Source organism: Alosa alosa, chromosome 21 (genome assembly GCF_017589495.1).
Source record: "Alosa alosa isolate M-15738 ecotype Scorff River chromosome 21, AALO_Geno_1.1, whole genome shotgun sequence".
NCBI lineage: Eukaryota > Metazoa > Chordata > Actinopteri > Clupeiformes > Clupeidae > Alosa > Alosa alosa.
This window is the reverse complement of record NC_063209.1, coordinates 6189428-6206562: the sequence shown is the minus strand read 5'-3', so window position 1 is coordinate 6206562 and position 17135 is coordinate 6189428. Positions and strand designations below refer to the sequence as shown.

Below are 17135 nucleotides of genomic sequence, written 5' to 3'. Positions count from 1 at the left end.
AGGAAACTCTATGAAAGAATACATAATGCTTATTAAAGGGAGAATCATTATGCTTACCTGCTGAAGTAATTACCTCCCCAAACTCACTTCTCTGCCATTTTACAGCTGCAGTTTATAACGTGGGCTAATTACAGTGTGTGATTGGGGGAGTACGTGGAGGTTAGTGTGCTCCACGGTATCCTGAGAGCACCTGCTCGCTCTTGTTGACACACATCTCTGTTTTGGGGTGAAGTAATATGCTTTTACAGTTCCCTCTTGCCAAAAGGCATAAAACCCAAAAGTCTTTTTTCAGTCGTGGAATAAAAAAACAAAACAAATACAAATGGCACAGGCTCTTCCCATATATTTTTTATTCCTGGAGAAGTCGTTGTGGACGTGCGGGGTAGTGGCACCAGGGGGGCAGTTAAGTTGCTCAACGAGCTGCATCACCGTAAGCAGAAGCCGTTTGAAGACAAATGGGAGGTTTCCTATTCCCTCGCCGCACACCGTAGTCGTGTCCACCGCCCCCCCAGAAAGCAGAGCAATGTCTGCTGCATTAAGAGAAGGCAACAGATGCTGAGACGGCTTATCTAACGGTGTCATCCGTGGCGATGCAGGACTGAGAGTGGCTGCAGTGATTATGCATAATGGAAGGACCCTAGTGGGGGGTGCGACGTACAGGAGAAACGCCTCTTGATCGAGGACTCGCACACGATGCTAACTCTAACGGGCCGCTAACGCCCCGGCTCCACATAATGTTTTTCTTTATTGTTGCCCGCTGCCACTCCTTCATCTGTTTTGTAGGGGTGGCTATGAGCTATGTCGTGGCTTTCGCATGGCGAGGGCCCGGGCGTGTTTTATTACTCGGAGGGGCTGACTGGCTGCTGCAGGTAGAAGTCAGATGGATGACTCCAGACCCAGAATGAACTGCAAGCTCCTCAGACGGCCATTATTCACCTGTTCATTTCTCTTTGAGGAGGAGAGGGAAAGCGCCAGTTGTGGGGATTTTTTTTCACTCTCCCTCTCCCTCTCTCAACCACATGTCCATCCATAACTGTCCACTGCCCCCGCATATGCACACTGCGTCAACTTCCAGCTACAACAGGGACTCACTGGGGTGCGTTAATCATTACCACGCCGTGCCATCACGCAAGAACTCGAGAAAGGAAATAATGACTTGTCCTTAGAGGTATCTCCCATTCTCTTTCAACTCCTCTTGAAAAGAAACACCTATTCTTTTCTTAAAAAAATAAATAAATAAAAAATAAGAAGAAAAGAGAGAGCTAGAAAAAAAAATCAATTTCTACTAAATCCCCCACTTTTTAATTATCTGTGTTGTCAATCGGAGCAGATAAATTCAAAAATTGACAGAGCCGTTCACAGCTATTCACAGGCGCTTCATGCGGATGCTTTCAGAATCCGAAAAGAAATCAGCAAAAAAAGAAGAAAATAAATAAAAAAATAACCATAAAATGACAAAAAATAATAATAAACTGGAGGACTCCATTTTGTGCCCAACACATTGATAAGTATTGACATGGAACTGAATAACTGACGTGTGGGAAATGGAACTATTCAACTACACAATCTCAGGCCTTGCCCCGGCATGCATGGTGCTTATACAACAATTACTACCCCTCTCCCTCTCTCTCTCCCTCCCTCTCTCTCTCCTTTCCTCTCTCTCTTGACAACCCGTGGCTTGAGTGTAAATTCCCTCTCCCCCTCTGGGCCGTGATCTGATGTGACATTTACCTGCGGGCGCTGGCGACGCCCCGCAGCTAGGGCTGGCTGTTGTGATGCCTGCACATTAAAGTATAAAATATAAATGTTTGCCGCAGCATCAGCCATCAGCCAACTGGAGCTGGGGGAGAGAGAGAGAGAAAGACAGAGACAGACAGACAGAGAGAGAGAGAGAGAGAGAGAGGGAGAGAGAGAGAGATGTTCCTCTGGGCTCCATTTCAGAGTGCCTCAGAGGAGAGATATGACGGGGGTTTTGTAATTTTTCGAGGGTTAAGGATGGACTGTAACCTCACGGAGGAAGTATTGATGTGCATTTTCACTTTGTGGCCTTTTTCTGCGGTTTCAAAAAAAACAGGTTGCGCCTGTGTGTACTTTTAATGGGGTCACGCAGGGAGTCAGTATCAATATTGGAGGAGGATGACGAATGCATTGTCACTGCGTCTGAGCTCTTCAGCCCTGATTTCAGACCATATGAATTAGTTGGGAAGCCGAGAGTGTGTTTGTGTGTGAGCTCGCATACACATGGAAGTATCCATTTGTGTGTGTGTGTGTGTGTCTGTGTGTGTGTGCGTGCACATGTGTGCACATGTATATGTGTGTGTGTGAGTCTGTGTGTGCACGTGTCTGTGCTGATATGTGTAGGAGAAATACTTCGGAGTAGAGATAAGAAGCTGTGCTACTACAAGTCCTTTGACTCACAAAATGGTTTCCATTTAAAAAAAGTGTGACGGCATGAGATGAAATCCGGGCCTAATAATTCTGTGGGCGTTCGCATCACGTACAGAGCGAGTGGCTCGCCACATGTGCTGAGTATGTGTGGGCATCGAAAGCGCCACCCTAAGCATGTCGACTTGCTGTCCGTGTGTGACCGTAGTGCAAAAATACCAGAGGTGTGTGTGTGTGGAGGACATGGTTCGCCAAAGCCATCCCATAATCCACTCCTGCACAGGACTTTAGTCAGATGAAAGTCCCGCGCAGACACTTTTCACATGCCACCGGCTTGAAAGTGTCATGTAAGGCAAATAGGATTAACAAAAACGATTAAGACCAATAATGAGCCTCCACGGCAGGGAGGGCGTCTCAAAGCACTCATTCACGCAAAATAAATAACAGCAAGAAATACATAAAAAAATATATACCCACACATCATCCCAGCTGTCACATTCATGCACACTAATGCCTTAGAATGGTGCCCCCCCTTCCCAACCCCCAAATACATTTCTCACACGTGTAATACAGGTTGGCTCCACTGAAAGCTTACATGTGTGACAGTTGCAGCTGAGGGAAATCAACACTGCCTTCAAATCCATGAGTGGTGTGAAGAAGACTCATAACACATAATACTCTGCCGCCACTTCTGGTTTAATGACATGCAGGGGGTCTGACACAGAAAGCTGTGCCTGACTGATATGTTATGAGATTGAAGGGTGCAGTTAAGTGGCTGATCTTCAACTGCATGAGCCTGGCCTGAGTGGCAACGTGACGGCTTCCTATTAGCGCCATAAGCATTCATAAGCGTGTGGCTTCCCCCACACTTGAAAAGAAAATGGCTTCTTCTTTGCCGCAATGCCTGAGAAGCTGATAAACTAGAGGTGGTGGTGGTGATGGTGGTAGGTGTGTGTGTGTGGGGGTGGGGGTGAATGAACTCTTTCACATTGCTCACTATCTCACCCATTCAGTGTCAACTAGCGCTAATGACAAGACAACAACCGCTACTTCTGCTAATCCTCCAATCAAAACGCAGGCAAGCGTCAACAACCATTGGGGATCATGAGTCATGCTACTGAGGATTGCTCTGTCATGGACTGGCAGTTAGAAATAGAAGGAGAAGAGGGAGAAAGAATAAAAACAGAAATTCATCCATTACAGCTCAGATCAATCTTGCCATAAAATCCACTGTGTTCTGCTCCGTGTAGAATTTTACAGTCATTCTGCACACCATAACACATGCTGCTAAAATGGAGGATCCTCTCTTTCGCCACACTAACAGGCTGCTTATCCCTTTCTCTCTCTCTCTCTCTCTCTCTTTCCTCACTGCAATTTCTCCAGGGTCTTCTTATTCATTCTGCATTTTGCATTGAGATCGGTATCAATAATACAGTACTGGGCCCCGGCATTACCAAACACAGTGCTCACAGCATCATCCTAATAAAAGCGGGCCACCATTTACCATGCACATTTATGGCCCTCAATAACCTAGAAGTCTTCATAAAAATGAAAGCTGACATGTGCATGAGGAATCCTCCACACAGCCCTCCGCCTTTAATGTATGAGACGTTCCATTAAAAGGGGAGCACTTCCTCAGAAGCAGAGCTTTTAGGCTGATTAGTTACCGGAATAGAAAAAAAAGAAAGGAAAGAAAGGAAGAGAAAAAAAGAAACGACCTTCACCAGTACTGCCAGTAGTACCCCCCCCCCCCCCTGCTCCCTCCTCCATTGTACACTCACTCACTCACACACACACACACACACACACACACACACACACACACACACACACACACACACACATCCACACACCCCCCTACACCCTACACACACACACACACACACACACACACACACACACACACACACACACACACACACACACATACACTCATACATCTCAACCTCTGTCCACTTAATATTCTAGCAGTGTTACATGGTGCCATTTCTCCTTTTACATCATAATTATTATTAGGAGAGCAGGAGAAAAAGCCAAATCTGCATGTTCAATTAGACTACACCCCGTGCCAAACAGCAGAGGCCGGCTTATGCCCTTGCATCTGAACTTTCCCTCATCCCAAGAGGAGCCACTCATATTTTGAATCTGGGAGAGCAATGGGCAGGAAATGAAGCCTATGCAAAAGGATTCACACCTCTGGACTCCCCTGCGTTTGCCGTGAGTCAACTGCAGGATGGCATGTGAACACGTAGGTGTGCATGTGTGTGAAAGAGTGAGTGGAAGAGAGAGAGAAAAGGAGAGAGAAGCAAAGAGAGAGAGAGAGGGAGGGAAAAGAGAGAGAGAGAGAGAGAGGGAGGGAGAATGAGAACACGGGAGTTAAGCAGACATGGCTAAAGGGAAAGAGAGTAAAAGCACTATGTGAAAGAACCTCATAGAGAGGCAGTGAGAACAAACAAGACAAGAGGAAACCGGCGGACACAGAGACGGAGAAAAAAGGAGAGAGAGAGAGAGAGAGAGAGAGAGAGAGCGAGTGGGGGAAGAGTGGGAGAGGGTGGCAGGCGCACTCATAATAGAAGGAGGGAGAGACAGATGACGGCCCTGAGATTTGATGATGGAGGAAGGCCGGGGACGTCTGTCTGTAATCCATCGCGCCGCATGGGCCCTGGGCTCTTGCTGCAGAGCTCGGGGTGTTGAAGGGGTGATGGATGCAGCTCCAGGCTCGAAGCCCCCGGCATGCCCAGACGGGACGCCCACTGAGCAGGCGCCAGGTGGGGGGGGGCATCGGGGGTGTGGAGGGGGAGTGGGCTGCCAAGGCATGGGGTGGAAGAAGAGGCAGGGCACATGCACACACACACACTCACACTCACACTCACACTCACACTCACACACACACACACACACACGCATACGCTCATTATCAGTCATCAGCCAAAGCAGGCCTGCTCCAGGGAGACGCTGTGCTGGGCTCTGCCTGTGGTAGATGGCACCGGGGCCCTCCGCCCGATGGCACATGCTAAATGGCTTGTCTTGGCTGAATCACTCATACAGTTATGTTATTTGTCCTACTGCTGAAAAGATATGGTGGGTTTGCTACCTGACCAACATTGGAAAGTAAGCAATAACAGAGCAGGGCATTCACATATTTATGGGCTTACATTTACATCCCTGGACATATACAGTCGCATCAGTTGGAGCACAGGTCCATATCTATGCCCTCTGGGGACCTATTTCAACCCGCTATACAAATATTGTTGGGGAACTTTCCTGACTCCTTTATGGGAGTTAATGGTTGAAAAAAGGTAACATAACCCACTAATGTTCATGAGGCAAAGTCAAAACTGTGAGGCCCCAGAACTCCACATGTAGTGGGAAATTGGAAATGGCTCGCTGTCTATTAAACAAGTGGTAATACAACATAAATCCCATTCCTACTCAGTATTCTCTATGGAGTTTGCTGTCACTTTTTGGCAGCCCTCTTCAGGCATATCCTTTCTGTGATGACTCAAATCATTGCTTTGAAAAATGCTGGGGAGATGTCTGATTGATATTGGTAACACTTACAGAGAGAGCCCTTGCTGCAACAGAAAGCTTCCTACTTCAATTTTTTCAAGGATCTCTGTGGTTTACCCACTGCTTTTTTATCTCATCAAACCAAGTAGGGCATACATTTCCATTCAGGGGAAAAAATATCAGCATCAGTAATATCCAATTTACGGAGAAGTGGCGAGCTGGTGTCTCTCTGGTGGTATAATAACATGCTACGTGGAGCATGGCATCATGGAGTATGAATAAAAAACGCATTTATGGTGCAAAATTCAATCCAAAAGCAGTCATCATTCATCTAAGGAAATCAAGGCAATTAGTAACACTTTCATGCAAATTGGAGGGGGCAAATGTGCAGAACTCCTTGTAATAAGAATCAAAGTGGAACCGCTTGAAATGACCTCGTCCACTTCTGCGTGATCTCTTCTTCGTAGGGGAAGCGGTCCGAGGCACAAAAATTCTTGCGCGCATCCGGGGGGAGAGAGAGATCAAGGAGTGTCCGTGGTGACTTTCAACTCTAGCTCGGGGCTAGCCATCTAACGCAAGGTCAAGTGCAAATGTCTGAGCATATGTAGAGGAAATCGCGACAATCTCTATCTCCCGCCGTCGAAAAAAATTGACACACAAAAATGACACGCCGGTCGCCTTCGGCCAAGTTATGCAGAGTGGTGGGAAGTTAATGGGGGGAAAACCAGAAACCATTAAAGTATGGCATACGTCAGCCCGTGTCTGTGACATCGGGAACGATTTGTGGCTCATTCATTCATAAGATTCATTCATTAGTGCCACTCATTCAGAATTCCCTTCGACTGAGGCCGCGAGCTGAATAAAGAGACCCCTTGGTGGCAATCAGCGTTCATTGCCGTGCATTGAGCAACTTGGCACAGGAAATATTTCCAGCATTTGCTCAGAGTACCGATGCGATCTAACCCTCCCTCCCACCATCCATTGTTTGATTGGCCCTTTAAGGGCGGTTGAAATATTGGAGCCGTTCCTCTGGGTGGCATAAATGCGTAGGGACGCGCGTTGAATTAAACAGCGTGGGCCCAACGCACGCACTGTGGGGTGTCCATCACAACTGGCATCAGTTAAAAGCAGCCTGACAGTATTCTCTTGGCAGGCAAAGCACCCGGCACTGAAATATAGCACATCTACATCTGCGCTGTCAAACACCATGCATAATACATAACTGATCTCATTACGGATGTACAGGTAAACATATCCCAACTTTCATGTGCTGAACAGAGGGATTTGCTGTCACGCGGGATTGTTAGACCGATGCCGTACCTTCGGAGTGGTGGGACAGAGTGAGCAGGCTCACGCAGGACGCTCCAATGCCCGAGCCGAACACGGTGATGCGCTTCGGGTCGCCGCCAAAGTAGCCGATGTTCTCGCTGATCCAGCGCAGAGCTTGGATCTGGTCCAGCAGCCCGTAGTTGCCCTTGGCGGCCTGGTCACCGGTGCTCAGGAAGCCTGGAAGAGACCAAGAGGAGAGAGTCAATCTCACAGTGCACCTGCCAGACGCAAAACTATTTTACTTGTGGTCCTTTTTTTCCTTCAATTTGAGACAAGACATCTCTAAGAAATCGATCGATTGTATTCACAGTTCGTCTGGTTACAGACACATATTTTGCAGTGGTCATGAAAAATAAAAAAAGGCCAATATATAAGTATGATCTTCATCTTCACACCAAAATAGAAACTGCCATGATGTATTTAAGCGAAAATATATTTACAAATCAATCCACATTATCAATCAAGACTTGTTGACGTGACATGCCATATCTGTAGAGCAGCACAAGGTGCTTTCAAAAGCCAACACATTATTGAAAAATCAATTCAGAGCAGGGCCCAGTTGATCATATTTAATCAGGAATATTGACATAAATTAATGAAAGCCATAAAATGTAACCATCCTCATAACTGCTCCTGAAAAAAGGCAGCCATTTGAAATCTTGGTTCGGGGAAGAGGAGACAGACACCCAAAAGGCAACAACACTGATTTGAATGCCACTTCCCCGAAGACCTATTATTAGTGGTAACCATTTTAAATTTATTTGGTAATTCATGGAGGTCTTGTGTTTTTGAGCTGAATGACTCCCTCTCAGCTCTCTGACAGGAAATGGCTGCCTTTGACAACTGTGGGTCCCTCAGGAATTGCGTAAATTGCAGGGCTGGTGTTAACATCGTGCTGTGCGTGCGTGCGCATAGCGCCGCACGTGTGTCTCTGTGTGTGTGTGTGTGTGTGTGTGTGAGTGTCTCTCCGAGGGACTGGGACACTAGAATGATGAGCAATATGGAGTTACATTCAAAGATCAAATACACGCTGTCTCTGCTTACCACCATGAGTGTCCATCAGGCGTGTTAACAGAGTGAGAGGAGATGACAGGAAGGGCAAGCTCTATGAAAGCTATGAAATCGCCTCACTTAAGACGTGTGTGTGTGTGTGTGTGTGTGTGGGGGGGGGGGGGGTGGTAGGCTGAAAGGGGCCTACACATGGAGACAAAAATTACATTTGCTTTTTGCTTGAATGCGGTACTAATCAGAAGATTATTTATTAACATTATTCTGTTTATATCAAATGTGTTGTAGGAGTGATTCTGGGGCGTGTTAAAAATGGGTCCATCGTCTTTCAGGAAACGGGTGGACATTTTTGATGTCAATTTAAATTTATAGGTATTTCAAAAGCGAGGCCCTTGGGTAATGCTGATATACAAAATTCATAAGGTGTTTCAACATTTTATGCTTCATTATTTAAAGGTGTGGCATTTTGAGTCTGGCTCAGTAGGAGCCAAATTTCAGTTCTGAGTCGCTCATAAAATGGAAATAGTGGATATTACAATCAGCTGTACACAGTGAGTGGTTAGTGCAACACCAACAAACAGTCCTTTAAATCATGTACAGCACTGACGTTTATACGGTGGAACGGCAGACCCCGGGGAGAAAAAAAACATGACAAACCACACATCCCTCTAGTGTTTACAAATATGTGCGCAAACACACACACACACACACACACAAAAACACACACATACACACAAATCACATAGCACCCCCAAAAAAATAATCAAACCCACAAAGCCCCACAACACAGGGTACACAAACCCAGATTGTGATCTTTGAGAAAGGGCAATGGGCTGATTATTGATAGAGGATTCATACAGCTAAAGGAAGCCGAGTAGAAGACAAATGGATCAACAGATGGTCTCCTCCAGAGATCCCTGAGGATGACAGAGCGGTCAGAAGCCGCCGCACGGCGAGTGCGAGCCCATCCTGTGAAAAGGCGTGCTCTCTCCATCTCTCTCCCTCCCTCTCTCCATCTCTCTCTCACTCTCTTCACCCCTCCCCTCTCCTTTCAGTCTGTGTATTTTTTTGTGTTCCTCTGACGCAAACACAACCAAAAGCATCACAGCGTTTTGCTCCCTGAGGTTTCAAGGGAATTCGTAGCAGTGCACAACATAAGAGAGACAGACAGACTGAGAAAGAGAGAGAGAGAGAGAGAGTGAGGGAGAGAGAGGGAGAGAGAAAGAGAGAGAGAGAGAGAGATGAAGAGCAACAGAGGGAGTGCTTGAGGAATGAGGGCACTGCATGCCCTGCTCTTCTATAACCAAGTCTCATACAAATGAACTGGTACACTCAATTCTCTTTACTCCAGAAATATCTGATGGTATCGTATATGGGAAGGATGCGTTTTTTCTCGTGCAAAGCCCCGGGATGCATGACACCTTTGCATTCTCCTGTCGACATTTTCCCCATATCGCGTGACATTTGAAGATGAATGCAACAGCTGCCAGCCGACACTGTGATGTATTAAAGAGTGCCGCATGCTCACTGCAGCGCGAAACCGCCGGCAAGCCTCACTCATCACAAGAACTTTGTTTACCCTTTTATTTGCCAAGCGACTTGCAATACAGCATCAAGAGAATATTCATGAAATAAGGCTTTGCTTTATGGCCGCCTCCATAAATATTGACATTGCTATTACACGGAATGCTAATTGTCTCCCCTTAAACAGAGGCTGTGCAGCGCAATGAAGGACGCGGGTTCAATACATTATACAGCGGGCCTGACACCGGGAAGCAGTGTGTGCTCCGTTTAAAAAATGCATTTGGTATGGCTTGTGGATGTGTTTTAATTGGAAAGGTGGCAGCAAGTGCATTCTTTAGAAAGCAATTAAGATAGCGCAGTAATTGTTTGGTGTGAGGCTTGGGCCGAATTTACATCGGAGGAGGGTCAGCGGGGAGCTGCCGCTCTGTTCCCTGATCCATGGCTAAATAAATAAGCATAGACTTATTTATTGCTATCACCGGTCCAAGCTTGGCTGTCGACGACGCGTCCAGTGCTGTTGGCCAGCATGGCGCTTTGTACGCCACACAGCTCGTCTGTATGCCCGTCTCTGTAGGCTCCGCATTATGCGACTACACACACTATCTGGGAGGCAATATATGGAGAGATCCTCCTCTTCGCCATTCTGTAGGCATGGTGTGCATATCTACCCACACTGACCCTACTACATAGAGAGAGATATAGTCCCATCTGTCCATCACATCGCTCTGTTATACCAGATGCACATGGCTGTACATGTAATTCTAAGAGCTCTACACACAGTTGCAGTGATGCTGTTGATCCTGCTGTTTTCTCAGATAGATAGCTAAATAAATAAATAAATAAATAAATGAAGAAATCTGGAAAAATGCAGGACATGGAAGTGGAGAGCGGTCCTGGTGTCGCTGATGTGATATTCATACATACTGGAGGTCAAATCCTGGCTGGCGGGCAGGCATTGCTGATGCATCTTGACGCGTGGGGGACACAGGCGTTGTGCATATGGTAATGCATCAGGGAGTGGGGGTGGGGGTGGGGGGGCATCACCTCCACGCGTGCCACAGTGCCACGTGTGTTTTCACAGGATGTTGTCCACTCGGCACAATGTCTCCACTTCAGCCTCCGTGTCAGGCGAGGTGGGGGTGAGGCCGGGGGGGGGGGAGGTCGCAGGAGAGGAGCCTGCTTTCCATAACGTGCCCGGAATACATGCATTTATACAGTGACTGGGGCATGTTCACACACCATTTGCTTTTGCAGCGTTTGTTAGCGAAACATAACGAATGACATCAAATGACTGAAGAAGAAGGCCAGTGAATCAGCCTCTGGCAGGCAAACATGCACGACAGAAACACTCCACTTTAAGGACGAGTCTGAGCAGCAACAGGGACACACACACACACACACATACACACACACACACAAAATCAGCTAATTCTGTTTAATTCCTTCTGACGAGGCTCCCCTCACTGTTGAAGAACACAGATCCTGCAGAGCCTTCTATCTCTTCTTCCGTCGATTGTATATATAAATATATATAAGTATAAGTATAGTATAAGTATATATACTCTTTTGATCCTGTGAGGGAAATTTGGTGTCTGCATTTATCCCAATCCGTGAATTAGTGAAACACACACAGCACACAGTGAACACACAGCATCAACATGTGTGTGTGTGTGTGTGTGTGTGTGTGTGTGTGTGTGTCCAGTGGCCAAATGGGGAGCGTGTGTGAAATGTTCTTGAGCATATGACAGTGGCTCACACAGAGGGGGAGAGCGCAGAGTGGGAGGAGAAAGAGTGAAAGAGTGAAAGAGTGCTTTGATGCTTGTTACTGAGAGCATGAGGGAAGTGGTGTAAGGAGCAAGGCGAGAAACAGGGGAGGAGAAGAGGAAGAGGAGAAGAAGGGGAGAGAGAGAGGAGGAGGAGGAGGGGTGGCAATGATGATGCAATCAGAGAAGCATTGTTGGCCCATCGCCAAGGCCTCTCTCTCTTTCTTTTTTTTTCTCTGTCCCCTTCTCTACCCTTTTAGTCTTTCTCATCTCTCTCTCTCTCTGTCTCTCTCTCTCTTTTTCATCCTCCTCCCCATCCCCTTGCCTCCCAGCTCTCCCTCTCCCTCTCTCTCTCTCTCTCTCCCTCCGCTGGTGCCAGCTAACAAGGCTGTCTGTGTGTCCACACCATCCAGCCAGGGGCCAGCTCGCCCAGTCCGTGGGGGTGGCGCGGAAAGAGGGGCCCCCACACAATCACAGCCTTGACAAGTCGCACAAAAAATCCCCCCCACACCCCTCTTCTCCCACATCTCCTCCTAAACAACAAAAGAGTGGCAACTTCCCCCTAAGCCATGGCTGGGCTCTAAATGGGAAAGGCTCTGGGGTGTGGGATGTGAAGGCGGAACAGAAAGAGAGGGAAAAGGAAAGAGAGGGAGAGAGAGGCAGCAAGAGAGGGAGATAGAGAAAGAGGAGGGCCACCCTCCACACACACATAAAGGCACATAAAGATCTAGTGTGCAGGGGACTGGCCATGAGCTGAAGACACCCCAGTGGTGCTTCATCCCTCTGGGGGAGTGGAGGAATGGGGGAGTGGGGGGGGGGGGGGTTTGGTCCTATTCCCACAAGTGCCTCCACATCCTCCATTGCTAAGACCCACCCCTCTCCTCCATTCCACTCCACTCACTCAACAATTTAACATTCCACAAATGCTTAAAAAATAAAAAAATAAAATAAAAAAGGTTTGTTTAGAGAAAAAAGGGTATCAAGTGAGAGGAGGAGGAGAAGGAGAGAGTCTATGAATGAAGGTAAATGCTATTTGTGCTGCCGTGGTGTTCTGCTCATGCTTTCTGTTCATGGCTCAATACTCAATAACGCAGTGGAGGAGAGGGGTGTGAACACCAAGGATTCAGGAGGGGGGGGGCAGTTTGAACACTGGAGCCCATTGATGTGTTGAATTGTCTACGTTTCCGGTCAGGCCGGGGAAAGAGAAGGGAGCTGAGCCATAAATTTAGTAAACAAGCGTTGAAGCAGCGCTACAGGGAGAACATTCTGGCAAACAGACATTTCTCTCTAGAAAGAGACAAATTTCCTCCAACTCAGAGAAAACTGTCCAGCATTTTGCATATCTTGCAAGGCATGTCATCGTTATTTCGTTATTGGGCTATTTCCAAATTCACGCTTTTAATCAGTTTCAGAATAGACCTTCTTTTAATAGGACAGAATGTTTGTATTCAAAAGAAAATGCTGATCACGGATCTTTAACTTACAGATTATTAAAAACATGAAGGGGGGGGCTGCAATAATATTGCTGATGACCATAACAAAATAAAAGTACACAAAATAATAACATATCCAAATAAAAATATAATACAAATATTAACTACTCTGCCTGGTATACTAAGCAGGAACATATCCTGCAAGGTTTGCAATGTAGAAGCGAAGCTTTTTGACCATGGCTTGAACAAGTGCATGAGGGGCTTTGACTACATTCATTCATCACATTCACTTGCTGAGCACTGATAATCTGGCAGCCTCACAATTCCATTTCGGAAGATCGAAACGCTGAACCACGGGTGCTCAGCCTCCCACTGATACAGATTGCACATCACCGGGAGCCGCAGTTACAGCCCCCTCACAAAAATTTAGCTCTGACGGCCATAAATCTAATGCGTAAAAAAGCCCCTAACACAACATTCCCTGTCCTAAAAACCCTTCTACCCCCAGAAAACGGATCTGCGGCTGTAGGAGAGGCGGCGGAGATGAAAGAAATAAATCACTGGTGTTGGGATGGACCAGCTGTTGGGTGGCCGGCCTGTGACAGGCAGGCTCTTAATCTGATTACATACACACCAACCAGCGCTCCAGCCCACCCCACTCACCACCCTCCCACCCACCACCCCTCCACCCTCTCCCTCCACCCCTGGCAGAGGTGGTCCACACACAGCTCTGGGGACGCCTGGAGCTGCAGCAGTACAGAGGAGCAGTTTGCATACAATGGCCCTGTGACACAGAGAGCACCTCTCAATCAACCACACTCAGAGGAGAGTAGAGGAGAGGAGGGGAGAGGAGAGGAGGGGCGGGAGGGGAAGGGAAGGGTAGAGGTGGCGGTGGACGCGTGGGGTGGGTGGATGAGTGAGCGGTGGAGACCTGGACATGGGGACCGGAGGGTGGTGGGGTGGGTGGGGGGTCAACGGGCACTCAGTGCCGGCGGCCGGCCCGGCTGGCGGGCGGGATGCTTCTCGGAGACAGCGAAATGCTTTTACTCTAAGTGGAGGTTTGCATCACATTGCTCGGATAAGGAGGTAGCAAACACACACACACACACACACACACACACACACACACACACACACACACACACACACACACACAGAAAAAGAAAATCCTCTCGCTCACATGGTGAGGAATAGGGAAAGAGGATGCCTCTTAGATCAGAGACGGGGCTTATCAAAGCAAATCAAGGGAGAGGAATCGTTTTGAAAGGTCGTAATTTAGAGAATCTTCAAAAGCCCGGTTCTTCTCGCTCTCAGGTGGGAGTGACTGTCTGGTTCCTTGCAGTAATGAGCTGTTCTTGAGGTACTTGGTATGTTACGAGTTTTCAGAAACATTGCAGCTGGGCCTTGGAGAATAACAGCTGGTCAAACTTACCTGCAACAATATTTCCCGCTATTCAATTCTTTTTCCTTATCCACTACTACAGTATAAAGGTACCAGGAATGGAATTTGATAGATGTTTCTCAGTTTGTTTTAGGCATCAACATCCATCCGCAGGCTTCACGCTATGCCTGTGTTCCCAGCATCACCTCTGCACACTCCTGCTCTGCTGCTGCTGTTCTTCTGATGCCTCTGTACTGACAGGCTCTGCTTTAAATGGCATCACCTTAACCCTCGCTGTGATTTCTCGTTTCGCAGACTGCTGTTCTAATCACGTTAGGATCTGACCAGTCCCCCCTTCACAAACTGAATTAACCTCCCTTCAGTGACCTTCAGTCCAGAGCCGTGACAGCTGGCTATTGAGCCCCGCACAACCACACACACCTCAGTACAGTGTGGGTGTAAACCGCATTGATCTTGTGCACTGCAGCTCTAATGACAAGGGGAACCTCTTCGCAGCGCTGCAGCGCAGAGATACTCGCTGCAGGAACATCATCGGGGAGCGCCGGGCTACTCCGCCCAGCGGTCCCTGCTCCGTCCTCTCTGTCCCCCCCCGCCCCCCCCCCCCGGTGGGCCGAGTGGCAGGCGGACACCTCGGCTGTCGCCAGGAGCGGATAGGGGCTGCGGGTTGGCTGGGGGCTGCGGCTCACCTGCCTGCCTTCCGGCACGATGCCGGTGGCGTTTGAATGCTGGGGGGAATGGAGTGACAGCGTGCGGCAGCGTGTGTGTGTATGTGTTGGGTGGGGGGAGGTGGGGGGGTCGGGGGGAGGTCCGGGTATTAATCACGGGGAGGAGTGCAGAGGGCTCTGCCGCCAGGGCCAGAGATGGATGGGGTGTGAGTGCAGTGATGTCACCCTGACGAATGGCTCGGCGATGTTGGCGGAGACTCGCACATCGCCTCTCATTTCAATTAGTTCCCAGCACCGCTGCAGAGGGTGGAGGGGCCTCCCCCTGCATCCACCACCACCACAGGTTACACACACACACACACACACACACACACACACACACACACACACACACACACACACACACACACACACACACACGCACGCTTATACAAAAAACATTTATGCTCTGAAGGGAACACTTGGACATTCACATTCACAGAGAGAGCCATAAATGTCCATGCACACACACTCGCTCGCATTCATTGAGAAAGACATTTGCATACACCCACATCCACACCCTCAGAAGTGCACTAACAATTGCAGAAACACACACAAAAACCACCCTCCGAGGCTCGAATCAAACACTCCCCTCTCGAAACAAAATTGACAGAAGCCTCTCCCCTTGGCAGGGTGCAGTGATCCATAGGAATTGCTCCTCAAATTAATCATTCCGTCTTATTGGCATAACAGTTTACATTCCCCATCTCAAACCTCTCATTGCACTCTGCTGTCACCTGTCACGAGGGCCAGTCTCCCTCCACTAAGCACAGATGCCAGCTGAACTGAAAGGCACTTCTATCCTCCCAGATGAATTCCAGACCATCCCCATCTCCCACTGTCTTTATGACCACTATGATGGAAGATTTCAATCTGAGGCATTTTCTTTTTTTTTCTTTTTTTTTTGCAAAACGCAGCTCTGCTATTGGACAGTCTGGATCTGCCACGTGTGCAAATGCTGCCAGCCTAACTCAATGCATGCTGGGGCACAGGAAGCCCAGGATGCTGAGCCTCATGTCGATGATGAGAGGCATCTCTTCCACCCTGATACCACTACAAACCCCAGCTAAGCATGGTTTACTTTCAAAACGCTTGTCTCAATGGACTGACCCTTTGCCTTCCCTCCATCCCATCCATACCCCTATCCTCTCTTTCTTTTTTTTTGGAGTGGATTGCTTGTAGAAGCGCATAGCGTATTTTAAGCACTCGACATAAAAGTGGCCTCCCCGAGCTAAACCCGGCAGAGGAGTTCAAGAGGCACCGCTTGTTCAGAGCAGGGGCTGAGCTGGGGATTTGATGGCTGCCTCGGAGGGTCTGAACCTCAGCTTAACACTCCTCTTGGATGTAACTCCCGAGGCCCCAACACCCCCTCCCCACCCCACCCCCACCCCACCCCATCCCCATGCTAAATCTGCCCTAATAACGTGCACCAAGTCAAAGAGCTCACCAAGCCCAAGCCAAGTAGCATAGCATAAGCAGCCATAATGATCATGTAAATGGAGCATACTTGGCATCTCCCTGGGGAGCTCTCCTCTCTGAGATATAGGGAGAGATAGCTGATGTTTAGCACTCATTAATGACCAACATTACTCAACCGTAGCCATGAATCTGACATTGGAGAAATTAGTTGCTGTCATAGCTAATTAAGTGAGAACTCCGTTGTTTTTGTAATTATGCCTGATGCTTGAGCTGGTGTGTTTATATGTGGGTTGGCATGTGTATGATAAGGTCAGGTGTGCACACGGACAAGATTGTTTGAAGCTGTTGACCTGTGTAGTTTGTGCCACCTACACTGCAGCTTTAAATTAGTGTGTGGCACTACAGCAGAGTATAGAGGTAGAAGAACACTGAATGAAACATGCAATAACATTGTTTTTGAAGTGATTATATAAATTGTACCAGAAAATAATAGAAAACACCTTCATTTCTAAAGTTTTTGCAGAAGGTTTCCAACCAGGTTATTATTTGCTGTGCTTCACCACTGGAACAGTAAAAGCTAAATATACAGCAGGGCATGTTCCTGGTGATGTCTTATTGGGCTAAACACACAATAAAACTAGATGTACCGCAGAGCGGT

General features: G+C 47.9%; 1 protein-coding gene across 3 annotated transcripts in view; it reads right to left on the bottom strand.

The window, feature by feature from the left end:
• Positions 1-17135, bottom strand: part of nlgn3a (neuroligin 3a) — a 111627-nt gene that overhangs the window by 26563 nt on the left and 67929 nt on the right. For all 3 annotated transcript variants that reach the window (XM_048231228.1, XM_048231229.1, XM_048231230.1), the window contains one exon: positions 7216-7401. In XM_048231228.1, coding sequence (XP_048087185.1) covers positions 7216-7401 — 186 coding nt within the window. The remainder of the gene's footprint in view (positions 1-7215; positions 7402-17135) is intronic.